General features: G+C 40.6%; 1 protein-coding gene across 6 annotated transcripts in view; it reads right to left on the reverse strand.

Annotated features, from left to right (window-relative positions):
- PLCE1 (phospholipase C epsilon 1) overlaps window positions 1-13,567 on the reverse strand; it is a 320,122-nt gene that overhangs the window by 36,125 nt on the left and 270,430 nt on the right. For all 6 annotated transcript variants that reach the window (XM_061169296.1, XM_061169454.1, XM_061169606.1 and 3 more), the window contains 4 exons: window positions 12,970-13,077; window positions 11,732-11,848; window positions 8,641-8,799; window positions 3,323-3,452 (listed from right to left, as the gene is read on the reverse strand). In XM_061169296.1, the coding sequence (XP_061025279.1) occupies window positions 3,323-3,452; window positions 8,641-8,799; window positions 11,732-11,848; window positions 12,970-13,077 (514 nt within the window). The remainder of the gene's footprint in view (window positions 1-3,322; window positions 3,453-8,640; window positions 8,800-11,731; window positions 11,849-12,969; window positions 13,078-13,567) is intronic.

Here is a 13,567-nt window from a genome sequence, read left to right on the forward strand (position 1 = left end):
AAGCAAAGCATGAATAACAACAGCTTAGATTACAAGGTAAAGGAAATAAGAAATCTTCCATCGATTTAATATTTTGACTACTAAGGGATGCAAAAGCTAGCAATAAAAGAAGTGCAAACATTGTTAACGTTAATCATGCTGCCACATTCACATTATGTATTTTCAGCTACTGATTGTCCTAATACTCCCCAAAATACTTTATGTCAAATGGATAGAAATTGATTAATCTGTTAGAATCATGCAGTCATTAGACTTCATATATACGAAGTCATAGAATGTCTATATGAAGTTGGAAATTCAAATCTATACTCTAGTGCATGTTCAAAGCTAGTCAACATAAACAGCAAGGTTGGGAAAAAATTAATTGATATTTATTTAATAAAATTTAATTGAATAAATATTCATCAAGAACTTAGTGGCCAAAAGGCAGAGTAGCAGTTCCTGAAATACTTGAGCCTCATTTGCAACTTCCTTTAGATTTTCTGGAAGTAATTCTGTGTCTAGGAACTACCACATTTTTTCTTTTAAAGCGTTCTTTTTTAAAAATAATTTATTTTATTTTATTTATTTTTGGCTGCGTTGGGTCTTCGTTGCTGTGCGCTGGCTTTCTCTAGTTGCAGCGAGCGGGGGCTACTCTTCGTTGCGGTGCGCAGGCTTCTCATTGCGGTGGCTTCTCGTTGCAGAGCAAGGGCTCTAGGCGCGCAGGCTTCAGTAGTTGTGGCACGCAGGCTTCAGTAGTTGTGGCTCGCGGGCTCTAGAGCGCAGGCTCATTAGTTGTGGCGCACAGGCTTAAGTTGCTCCGCGGCATGTGGGATCTTCCCGGACCAGGGCTCAAAGCCATGTCCCCTGCATTGGCAGGCGGATTCTTAACCACTGCGCCACCAGGGAAGCCCAGAACTATCACATTTTTATAACCAAAAGAGGTTTTAGACGAATTTGCTCATTTTATATATGTGAAAACTGAGGACTAGAGCTGTCACAGAGATAAACTGGGCCACCCAGACTTTAGAGATGGGTTTCTAGCCTGAGGTGCCTGCGAGGGGCTCAGAAGGCCTGTGAAAACTCCTGCAATTTTATGTAGAAATTTGAGACCATGTTTATTTCTCTGAGGGGACTGGTCACAGCTTCCATCTCATCCTCAAAGGGATCCATCATTACCAGAAGCTTAGAAACTTTCGGGGTCCTGCTAAGAAGCTGGGAATGGTCCTACCCTTAGCAAGCAGGTTTCTGTTTTCTTCTTATCTCAGCCAGAGAAAGTGAGGTTGAGGGAAGGAGGCAGGGATGAGCTCGGCACCACAAACCATGACCAAAAGTGCAAGACTGTCTGGCATTTAACAGTAGCATCAGGACGCCTTAATAGGGTAAGCTTAAACAAGTCCTGGCATAATCAACTACAAGGCCTATTTGGGAATCAGCCAGTCAGAGGACTCTTTTAATGAAATGGGAAATTATCATGTGGTGGTATTGGAATTAACTGTCATAGATCATAGATGTTAGTGCTAGAAGGGAGAACATCAGACAACCTGTAACAAAATCTTCCCATTATGCATCTGAGGGGCCTAAAGTCTAGAGTGGTGAAAGGACATTGACCCAAGGTCTCACAGTCTATTGGAGCAGAACCTGCAGGTGCTTTCCATGTATACCCCACCCCAGCACATGTGGGTTTTTAAAAAGCGTGCAACTGTCCTAGAGATTCAGTGGGGTAGGGTTTAAATTTTACCCTCCTAACTGAAAATAAATCAGAAAGCTCCTTCCCCCACCTTCCCCTATGCATTTTGTTATCTGCATGTCAAAACTTCCTATACTGCTATTACTAATAATTAAAAAAAGTCTTTTCTTTCCTGTTTTCAAAAGTACAGAAAAAAACACAGAAGTAATCTATGATAGAGAGTGAATTTATCTTCCAGAGCACTAACTTCTTACAGGGGCAAATAACATCTGGATTTGGTTGATTTCTTAAATGTGGTTTTCATTTCTTATCAAATAAATTTGTTCTATGAAACAACATTACCATGACTGTGGTAGAGATCCACGGGGAGGAATAAGTCAATGTAAAAAGATTCATACTCCCACGACTTCTGAGGAACAGGATACAAGAAATGACCTTGACTCTTTCCCATTTTCTCCCTCTTTCAACCTCCCCATTAGAGAATATGCCCTTCGTGTTATCTGATGGGACTTCAGGTCGGGTACATTGGCTTTTAGTTGATGGTATGAAGCAATCAACAATTACTAAGGACAAATATTAAATGGACAGAGACTAGTATTGCATTTGGGGGCAGAAAGAGGTTGGACTGTAGCTGCTGGCTATGATGGAGGCTCACAAAACCAAACACGACCAGGAGACAATCGTGCTGCATGAGAAGCAGATATATGAAGGAGTATAGCTTGATTCTCTTAATGCAAGTGGTAAACGGTTGCTGGTCTGGGCATATCTGCATATTAACAAGACAATATCCTACAGAGAAGTAATATAGTCTACATTTATAACGTTTAAATAAACAGGAACTTTGGTATTTTTTCATTACTAAATATTTGTCTTTCAGAAGTTGCCAAAATTAAAGTCTACCATCAGCAGTGGTACCTGAGAAAACATTTTGCAATCTCTAGCAAATGACACTAATTTAGTGCAAATGAAACACAACTGAAACCTAATTATATCTCATAAGAAGAATCCTTCACCTTTAATAGGTAAGTAACATCATTCATGTGACTTTTTTGTATTGCACCATTAGCCATCACCCGTATCTTTTTGGTGGGGCCAGAAGGAAATGTCTGGTTGGCTTAGTAATGTGAGAACCAGGGAAGGGGGGCGGGGAAGGGAAATGCTGCTTCTTTCTTTGCTATGCTTTTAGAAAGCAGGAGCGAAAGCAGTGAAGGGGAGCAGCAGAGAGCACAGGAACGCGATGCTGCCCCCTGCAGGTGGTGCAGGGGAGAGAAAAGAGTCAGCCCTCGTCTACAATTCCTGCCAAGAGCATCCGCTACACCAGATGCTGAAAGGGTGAGAACGGGGTCTCTCTGCAGTAATTCCACCTCTTCCTCTAGAAACCAATTTAGGAACAACCCCTGGATTGCTTCCCACACCCTCCTACTCTTTCCTTGAGTGCTGTCTGTAGTGGCTGACAGAATCCCTTTCCAAGGAGGACAGGTCCTCCTTGCTAAGCAGCAGGATTCCAGAAACTCTTAGATAATATTACAACAATCTGTATTGTTGGTCTATGGAGCATCAGACTTATTTTTGGAAAAAAAAGACACCCAAAAAACCCAGTAGAAAAATCTTCCAGGCACTTCCCTGCGTATAGCATAGGGTTGGCTCTCTTACCGTCAGAGAGGGATTCATAGTCATAATCATATTCGTCCTCTTCATCTTCCTCTTCTTCGTTATTAGCAGGTGGAGGGTTGGCACTGCCACCATTATAAGCCTGAGCTTGCATGGACGCTAGCTGATGAGCCTGTAACATATCAGTAATTAAAGACTGCAGATGCCCAGCTACTGAACTTTCATTTATAGCTACCAAATGACCACCTAAGGCTCACCACAGTCATAAAAAGTGGCTTAACCTATTTTGATTATTTGAGAAAAGCCCCAAAACTCTACAGTCACTTAAAGCACAACGTCAATACTTCAGTGAATGTTAACGTCCCTACAGGAGGAATCCAGGAGCTTTTAGGAAACAATCACAAGGAATCCATGTGTGGTGCCCAGCCATCCAGGTTTCCTAGGACAACCCCATCAGGAGAAACCTGGGTGCTTCAGAAAACCACCATCAATCCCAAATGATGAAGAAGCAAATCAGCCCATCCATTTTGGAAAAGTAAATCTCTGCTAAGAAACTGTTTTTTTTCCCCCCTTCTTAAAATACTATCTAAAGGCCTTTGACCTTGAGAAAAATGTTAGAATCCCTATGGACGAGACCAAAAGAATAGTTGATTTAAATAAAGTTTTTTCAACAGACCTTTATTTGAACCGTCAGTCAGATTAACAAAATAGGCCTAGAGATTTCTGGAAAATTGATGTGTGCTATCGGGGAGGTCATGTGCTTCTACATTTGACTAGAATTACTGTGAAGGAATATCACAGGACACAAGAGTAAATATAAATCTGGGAACCTAGCATAAGGAAATAGTCCAAAATACAGGCAAAGTTACTTGCGTGAATTAAAAACAGGAAGCAACCTAAAAGTCCAACAATAGAGGAGTGACGTCAGTAAACTATGGTGTATCTGCTTGAGAGAATAAGACTTGACAAATAATTGTGATATATATTTACTGAACAAAGGATACAGAATTTTGTGTGTGTGTATAGATATAAATAATATTTATACATGTAAGCATATACATATATACATGTATCTATGCAAATATATATATAATTCTATATCCTTTGTTCAATAACTATGTATCTTTCTGTCTACATATAATGATTATAATTATATAAAACGACGTGCATAAAAGGCTAGCTATTAAATGTTAATACGGTAGGGATTCTTGACCTGTTTTTATGGCACAGGCCCCTTAGGCAGTCTGGTGAGGTAAGGTCCCTTCTCAGAATGATATTTTAAATGCACAGAACAAAATACATAAGATTACAAAGGAAAAAAGAATGCTGATACAGTTATCAAATGTTAAAAAAAAAATTGTGCTATAGGAATATATGTTTATTTATTAACATAGTAAAAAATACATAATGGTAGGTCAAATAACATTTCTGAAATAGTGATGAGCATAAATAATTCTTGGAGATATTAGCAACAGCTGTGATATAATATGAAACATCTGTGATTTCTACTGGTGACAAAGACATAGATGCTGCCAACTTTACTGTGGTTTGTTCCCTACATTTATAATCAGGGAAAGGTTAAATTTCAGCTAGAGGTTAGTGAAAATGAAGATGTAATATTTTTTCGGGAATTCCCTGGTGGTCCAGTGGTTAGGACTCAGCACTTCCACTGCAGGGAGCATGGGTTCAATCCCTGGTTGGGGAACTAAGATCCTGTAAGCTGCATGGCGCAGCCAAAAAACAATTTAATTTTTTTCATCTAATTTCATGGACCCCCTGAATTCTGTCTGTGGATATTACTAAGGTTAAGAATCCTTGTAATACAGGTTGTGTTTGGCTTTGGAATTATGTGTGTTTTAAAATAATTCTTCCTTAAGCTTTCCGAAATGTGGTTATATTACCTTTATAATAAAAATATATACATAAGGAAGACACAGTGTAGGCTATGTTGATATCGAGATAAATCTTTTACATGCAGTCTACTCCAGATAACTGGGCATTGTCTAGGCTCAACATTTTTATGGAACGCTAGCTCCATGCGTGTTAATAGCTGTCATGTAAAAAAATGAGAATTACAGTAACCACAAAACACAATGGAAGTTTAAAAACAGCATCTTACAGAAACTGAGTTTCACAGAGCCTTCATTAAATATGCTAAAGGGCATCACGGTTCTTCAAAGATCTCCAGTGCAGCATTTCCCACACTTACTTAACCAGGAAAATTTTCTTTTCTTTTTTCAGAGTGTCTCACAGGAGTAGCATTCTTCCAAGCTTTGGGAAATCTGCTCTAGGCACAAGTGAGCTACAAAAGCAAGTCTATCTGTCCTGGATAAGCAAAGGGCCTTCCTGAAGTAAACATGCAGGGTGGAGCCAAGTACCGAGAATGATGATGCCAAGAGCCTGGTGGGCCCCCTGACAGAAGGTTTTGAGAACCAATAATGGGGGTGCTGCCGTTCAAAGTCCCACTACCAGCAAATGTCAGAAGGTGGAGTGTCCAGGTCCCTTCGACGCTCAGGTACTTTCCCCAGTGCAGGAAGTATGGGACAGGTGGCCCAGCGACAGCCAAGAGCTGACTTCCTTATTCTTTGCCATATCCTACTTATTTTGAGGCAGAAAAACAGGACCCCAGCCCTTGATAAAAGCAATTCAGATATAGGCCTGGGGGTTAGAGTGGGGTGTCAGGTGAAGAACTGGCTCACATGGGTCCAGGCAGGAGCCATGTCTCATTTGCTCTGTTCCCCCAGCCCCTAGCACAGCACCTGTCACTGAGTGTGAACTGTCCGAGTCTAGCAGGTTGGAGTTCAGGAGACCAAGGGCAGAATACTGGTGACCTGGCGGGGTGTAGTTAAGGATCCTCGGCAAGAGCCTTAGCACGAGCCTGAGGCAGATGGAGGGCTTCAGAAATCCTGCTCTGAGTCAGTGCATCCTTGCTGAGGGTGAGTTCCTTGCACAGAAAGGACCCAGACCTTCTAAGTTAGAGGGTTGGTCTGAGCACACTGGAGCTCCTGGCATGCATTCACCCAACCCCGTGTGAACTCAGATCACCAGGTCCAGACCCACAACCTGCCAGGTAATTAAAAGGCCTTGCAGATATGACTGTCAGTACTCCTTGGGAAATCATGGGGCTCTGGAAGCGATTTAAAAAAACTGAAAATGGGATTATATTGTCCCATTTTTCCAAAAGGAGGAAGAGGTAAGTTGTGGAAGTTGTATGGTAGAAAGTGTCAAAGTAATACCTGACAGAATCTCAGAATGGATTATTTGGTTGTGAGAACACAGAAAATAAAGAGGCGATTAGCAAGAAGTAGCATAGGTTTACTAAGAACAAATCTCCCACACAGTAACCTCTTTAGACTTTGCGGGTAAGGTAACTCACTTTGTGGGAAATAACAGATAAGCAGTATTTTCCAACTTTCAGGGGGGATAAGAATTATTTTTAAATAAACAGATTACCAAGTCTTCCTTATGGAAATTCTGATTTAGTTGGGCAGATTTGGGACCTAAGAATCTGTGTCTTTGAAAGTGCCCCAGTGATTGTTATCAATGTATCCTACTTCTGTGTTGCCTTTGACAAAGTCTTCCCTGAAGACCTGAATCAGAATCCTGGCTCTGCCACTATGAACTGGGTGGCTTCGAGAAAGTCCCATAAATGCCTAGATCTCAATTTCTATTCTATAAAGAAAGAGGTTGAAGCAGACTCTGCAGAAGTCTGGGCTTCAGAGAAGAGAGCACCAGACAAGAGTGATAATCACCTAAACTTGAGGGAGGTCCTGCAAGAAGGGCCACAGGGCTCTGCACTTGGCCGGCCAGCTCAAGGGCAACTTGGGTGAAGGCACAATTTGGAAAACTGCTAATAAATAATTGGATGACAGATGTCAAAATCCACAAAGAACCTTGTATGCTATAATAACTAACCAAAACCAAGAAGAGCAAGTTCAATAGAGATAAATGTGAGACTCCTGCTACACAAAAGTTTAAAATTAATTGTAAACCTGGAAAAATGGGGAGACTAGGCATAAGTTTAGTCCTGTGAAAATAACTGAACTCTTTGCTCTCCACAAACTCAACATAAGCCTGGTAGGCGTTAAAGAATTTAAATAGCGAGAACGGTCCTAGGTTGTATTAACTGAGGTATAAAGTTCAAATTAAGAGAGGTGACGGTTTCACGGTCCTTGTGCTGTCAGACCCTGAGCATTGACTTCTGGAAATCACATCTTAAGATTCACAAATCCATGCATATCCACAGATGGAAGAATATCCAAATATTCTTAATGGAAGTGAAGATTTGACGATTGTTCCAAATAGACTACTCAACTAGGTCAAACTGGACTTTTGACTCAATTCGACTTGAAATTTAAAAAAAAACCATTTTATTGGAGTATAGTTGATTTAAAATGTTGTGTTGGTTTCTGCTGTACAGCTCGACTTGATATTTTTTAATCAATGACTTAGGACAAAGGTTCCAAATCTGTTGGGCTCATAGAATCCATCTGTTCTCTGGGAACCACTTAAAGCAGAACTGGAGTAGGGCCTGGAGGCTTGGAGGTGATGCTCAGAGAGAAATTAAAAGCTCTAGGCCGTGACCTAGTTTTACTCTGGACTGTCCACGCTGCCGGGGCTACACCATTCTAGTCCTGCGGGGGGCTGAGGTTCATGCAGCAACTCTTGGTTGCTGTAATTTTCAAAAGTGGTGTTTCAGGGCCAACAGTGCTCTCCTAAATAGGACAAATAGTTCTGGCAGCTGTCATTCTGTGGGATGAGTAAGTTCAACCTGGCATATGGACTCAGTGGTCCTGGACCTGAACTTTTTCACAGATCCTTGGGCTGAGGGCCCTCCTATATAGGCAAGTCTGTGGTGCTCGGGGACTAGATCTCCATGGGTGAGGCAGGTACAGAAGTGCCTTGGGGTCCATATGCCACAGTGATACACTGTGCCAACTTCCATGCTGGGAGCACAGGGCTGCTGCTATTGGGGTTCTACTACTGACCTCAGGAGTCATAACCCCATGTCCAAGTGCTCTCCCGACAGGGGACTCTTCTTAAAGAGGACTAGAGCGACCATTGTGGAACTGACAGCTGTGAAGCCCAGGCCCAGAGACAAGAGTCACATATTATCCTGCTCAGAATAAATTAAATAATGAGGTACATTCTACATCAATTTTTCGAAATAAAATTTTATGTAAGTGGGAAGAGAGCATTTATCAGTCTATTCAGTGGAAAGCCAAAAGTCAAATGTGTCATTCAAGGAAACTGAATCTTCAAAAACTGGTTACCCATCAGTCATCTGAAAGGTTAGAATGACATTAATGTCTTTGTTCTGGGCACACAGCATACTCATAACTTCTTTAACAAGAGAGTACCTTTTGCTTTAATATATCCACCGGTGTCTGATGGGCTTTTAACTTCTTATTTTTGAGAAGCACTTTCCTCCTAAGTTGGTCAGGTGAGGGAAGCATTGGATCATCTGAGAAATCACTCTCAAATAAGAATTTAGCCACCAGTTTTTCTCCAAACACAGTCTAAAAACAATAAAGGAAAACACATAATCAATGCCCTTTATCTATACCTGAATCATCAGCTAGATATTTCAGCCCAGTTGAATTGTTCTAAAAATCCTAGGAAGAGGAACTAGGAAAGATGTTGTATCCGTGTGTCCTTCCCCCCAGCCCTGCATAGTTTCTTACTGGAAAGAAGGGAAGTGGTTAGAAGGCCAGGAGGAGGGGTCTAGGCCCCTCTCCAGGGGGGGCCCAGCTCTAACTATTTAGAAAAATACTCTGGGGTTTGATGTACTAAAGAAGAAAAAGAGATTCAGTTAGAGGCTGTGATTTGTAGAATATGGTCTGTTCCAGACATGGGTAAGAAGTCACAAGGATACAAACCTTGAAGTAGGTAGGAAGTGGGGACAAAAATGAAAAATAATAGGGAGAATTTGTCACCACTGCGTATAAAGAACCACAGACACCATTCTCATAAAGCTTTTCTGAGCACTGGTCTTCAAAGGGAAATGTGTATCCCCCAAGGAGGTGGGTGGTGGGGGAGGGCACAGGATGACCCATTTGGGGTGAGAGTAGAAAACATGTCAGTTTCCATTTCTAGTTATTTTTTAATGAAAAAAAGAACAAAATGGAAGCTTATTAGTGCTTAACGTACAGACTGAAAATGGCGCCCTCAGTCTGTATGTCAGGCACTGTTCATGAAGATCCCTGAGGGATGAGGGGGTAATCTCTTGACGCAGAGGGACCAAAGGTGAGTCCCTCACATCTTTGTTTGCTAACAGCTTATTGAGATGATGACAGTTTGGGTGCTTTGGTGACGACATGTGGTTAATTTCACAGAAAGACTTTTCTTTGAAATATTTTGTAATGAGATGAAAAGTGATTATGAAAATCTTTTACAACATATAGAAGCTCACATTTTATATAGGGGAAAAGCAGTTAGTTAAAGGAGTATTCTAAGTTATACAATTTTCTTTAAAAAAAAAAAGTATCCTAAAATTTCGGAGTTTTTCTGTGTTTATAGTGGGTAGCTGTACTTTGTTACCAGACGATGATGATGATGATGATAAAATCACTGTTAATCTGTTCCTATATGATAAGAGTAACGTTTTAACACTGAGTGAGAAAGTAATTGCTTTTTTAAAAAAAATAAATTTATTTATTTATTTTTGGCTGCATTGGGTCTTTGTTGCTGCGCGTGGGTTTTCTCTAGTCGTGGCGAGCGGGGGCTACTCTTCGTTGTGGTGCGCGGGCTTCTCATTGCAGTGGCTTCTCTTGTTGCGGAGCACGGGCTCTAGACGCGCGGGCTTCAGTAGTTGTGGCTTGCGGGCTCTAGAGCGCAGGCTCAGTAGTTGTGGCGCACGGGCTTAGTTGCTCTGCAGCATGTGGGATCTTCCCGGACCAGGGCTCGAACCCGTGTCCCCTGCATTGGCAGGCGGATTCTTAACCACTGCGCCACCAGGGAAGCCCGAAAGTATTTGCTTTTTAGATAAAATTTGTGTTCTGGAAAGAGTAAAGACAGCTGTCTAAAAATATTTCTATTGTGACGTGATTTTGTTGTAGGAAACAATGTGTGTTAACATAAAAACTCTTATGTATGCACACTCAGGCTACCTGGAAGCAGATTTTCTAAAGGTTAAAAAATCCTCTGAAGGATTTTAGTGGAGTCTGAACTCATCTGTTAAAAATATAAAAGGCAACACCTTTTCAATAAGTTTATAAGAAAAGCTGATTGATATCAGGAAACATATAAATTGTCTAGCCAAATTCCAATAAGAACCTTTGCCTCATTAATGGAATTGAGAAATGAGTACCATGATTTGGCAAGTGCAGTTAATGACACCCCTTTTCCATCTGGATACAGGTATCTTTGTAAGGCATTTTTATCAGCTACTATAGCTGTTAAAGCCAAATACTGAAATAATAAACTAAACTTAAAACCAGACATCCAAGTCAGTGATCACAAAAATTTCCAAAATAATGAAGTGTATTTAATCATATTACTCCCACTAAAAATTTAGATAATAAATAAATAAGTTTATTAAAAATTTTTTTTTATAATAGCAAAAGGGTTTTTGTATCATTAATAAATAATAGTATTTAAAAGTTATTCTTTACTTCATCTTATGTTACTCTCTTTTATATTCTATTTTTGCATGTTCTAATTAATGTATAAAATATGTTAATAAGTAGGATATGTATATAATTTATGAATAAGTCAATACACACACAACAGGAATACGTGGTATATTTTACTGATGGGGTATGCAATCAAAAAGTTTAGAGACCATTATTCTAAATGATGGCAAAGAAAAGGCAACATGAAAGGCTAATTAGTTTTGTTGACATTAGTATTTGGGGACATTTCCCTCTAGCCATGCCCCTCCCTCCCACTGAGAGCCATATTCCCATAAATGCCTCTACCAGTGGAGGAAGGGGGAAATATAATGGCGTATTTGCCCTTAAATCTGTCTGCATTATAGTTCCCTTGTATAAGGAAGAGCCGAGTGTTAACAGCACTATTCTGGCCAGTCTAACCTCTTCGCCACCTTGGATCTCCATATATGAAGTTGGGCCACAAGAAGATTTGACTTATTTGCCCTGAGATATTTTCAGCTTTTCCACATACCACTGACAGGTGACATCCTAGCATCCCTGATTTGTGGTACCAAAAGTGTTGGAAAGTTGGTCTCTTGTTATCTCTGAAGGTTTTCTGGAAATGCTCAGGAGACCACAGAACAGTGCTTCTATCACTCCAGCTGAAAAGATGGACCACTCAAGAGAGAGCCCAAACTCCCAGGGCATCCCCATTTCTCAGGTCTGAGGGACCTTCACTGTACGTGCTTCACAGCTGAGGTCCAGCTGTGGTGTGGTCCACAGTGGCCCCAAATTAAGCTCAACAACAGTCACAAGACAAAGGCCAAGATACCATCCCGTCATTTAGCTGATACCTTACCTTGAAAATTTCTGCCATTTTTCGTTGCTGAGGCAATGAACAGTGGTTCTCAATCGATATGATGATGGGGAGGTCGGAGTTGATAAAGGCATTGCGATCGATGGCTTCAACCACTTCCTGTGAGAGCCAGAACAGCCCATGAGAGTTCAGATATCTGCCCAAGGTGTCAAAAGGCAAGGCACTTATAGCCACAGAAAGCATCTAAATTGTTTACGCAGAAGACTCTGGCCAAAGTGTGGTTTTCATCTTTTCAAATGTATTTTCAAGTTAAGCAACAGGCTATTTTCCATAAACACATTAAACTATTCATATTGAGTATTGTTCACATACTATGAGGAACAGCTATCAGTATTCTGAATTTAACAAATATATATATATATAGAGAGAGAGAGAGAGAGAGAGAGAGTATAAGTAAAAGACACTGTTTTAGTTACAGCATCAAAAATGATAAGGCGTAAGATACTTTCCTGCTTTCAAGGAGTTTATAATCAAATCTACTTGGGGCAATAAGACATATATCACATATATTTATGTATGTATGTAAACACAGTTATCAACTCCTCCTTCCCTCAATACAGGGTACAAAAAGTTTTAAGAGGGCTGAATAGGAAAATGAGTTAAAGAGAAAATGCATTTTAGCCACCATCTTCACATACAAGACAGAAATAAGAAAATTCCTTCCCAGCCCAGCCACGGTTCAGAAAAAAATGATGTTACAGCCAAAGACCCTCTGAATGAGGATAGTAATTGCACAATGAACAAATAAACTACTTAGAATTTGAAATAATAATACAGTGAGACCAGTCTTCCTGGGTGACCAATCTCCCCAGGTGGAATCAATTCTCATTACTTTATAATGTTATTTAATCATCTCCTGACACATGATGTTGGCCTTTGTCAGCAGGACACCGGGAGAAATGGCCTTTAATTCCTACAGCAAGAGAACAGACCCTGCCTTTTATATGTCATCTTATGATGTAAAAATTTCAACATTATTACATGATAACTAATTTAAGGTAATGGCTACTAAACTTTGGTCAAATGAGAATCTAAGGAGAGTTCTAGATCAACTCCTAGGAAAATGAACATGTGCACATCCCACACAATTTGGGGAAGCCTTAAGACGCAGGATAAGAATTCCCAACCTAAGGTATAACTTGGAAGAGTCATTCATTTAAATGACGAATGAAGATAATGACTCTTTGTGATCTGATTTAAAGAAAGCTATGAAGCATTACCTTGAAGGGGATCTTGGTTGTCAGGGTGTGTCCATGATAAATGATGGGCATCCCATCATCTCCGTCCCAGCAGTCCAACTCTACACTCCTACAGCCTTGCAGGAGGACCTGTGGGATCAATGAATGAATCCACCCCAGATGAGCAAATGGAGATAAAGTCTCAAATTAAACCCAGCACAGGCTTCCACATATCAGTGTTCACTCTCCAGGCTAAAACAGAAGGGCCTAAGATTGAAAAGAAATATTGCATGTTGGCCGAAGGCCACAATTAATTAGGGGTGGGGAAGGGAGAGAATAGATTAAGGTAGAAAGAGTGCTTACCAGAGCTGAGTACTATTGGAAGGTAAAATTTGATAGCAAAAACATATGACCATTTTCCATCAACTTTGGTCCCTCAAGGGACCTACACATGGTGCATCCTGAAATGAGACAGCCAGGCTATAACTCTATCTGGGCAGATGTCAGTGGAGGTGACACAGGTGCTGATGAGGAAATGAGGCCACTGATTCCTTAGTGAACTGGCCAAACATTTATATAAATCCAATCAGGATAAAATCTCCTCTATTTAGACCCACATTCTGCCACCACCTAATACCTT

Source organism: Eubalaena glacialis, chromosome 1 (assembly GCF_028564815.1).
Source record: "Eubalaena glacialis isolate mEubGla1 chromosome 1, mEubGla1.1.hap2.+ XY, whole genome shotgun sequence".
Lineage (NCBI taxonomy): Eukaryota > Metazoa > Chordata > Mammalia > Artiodactyla > Balaenidae > Eubalaena > Eubalaena glacialis.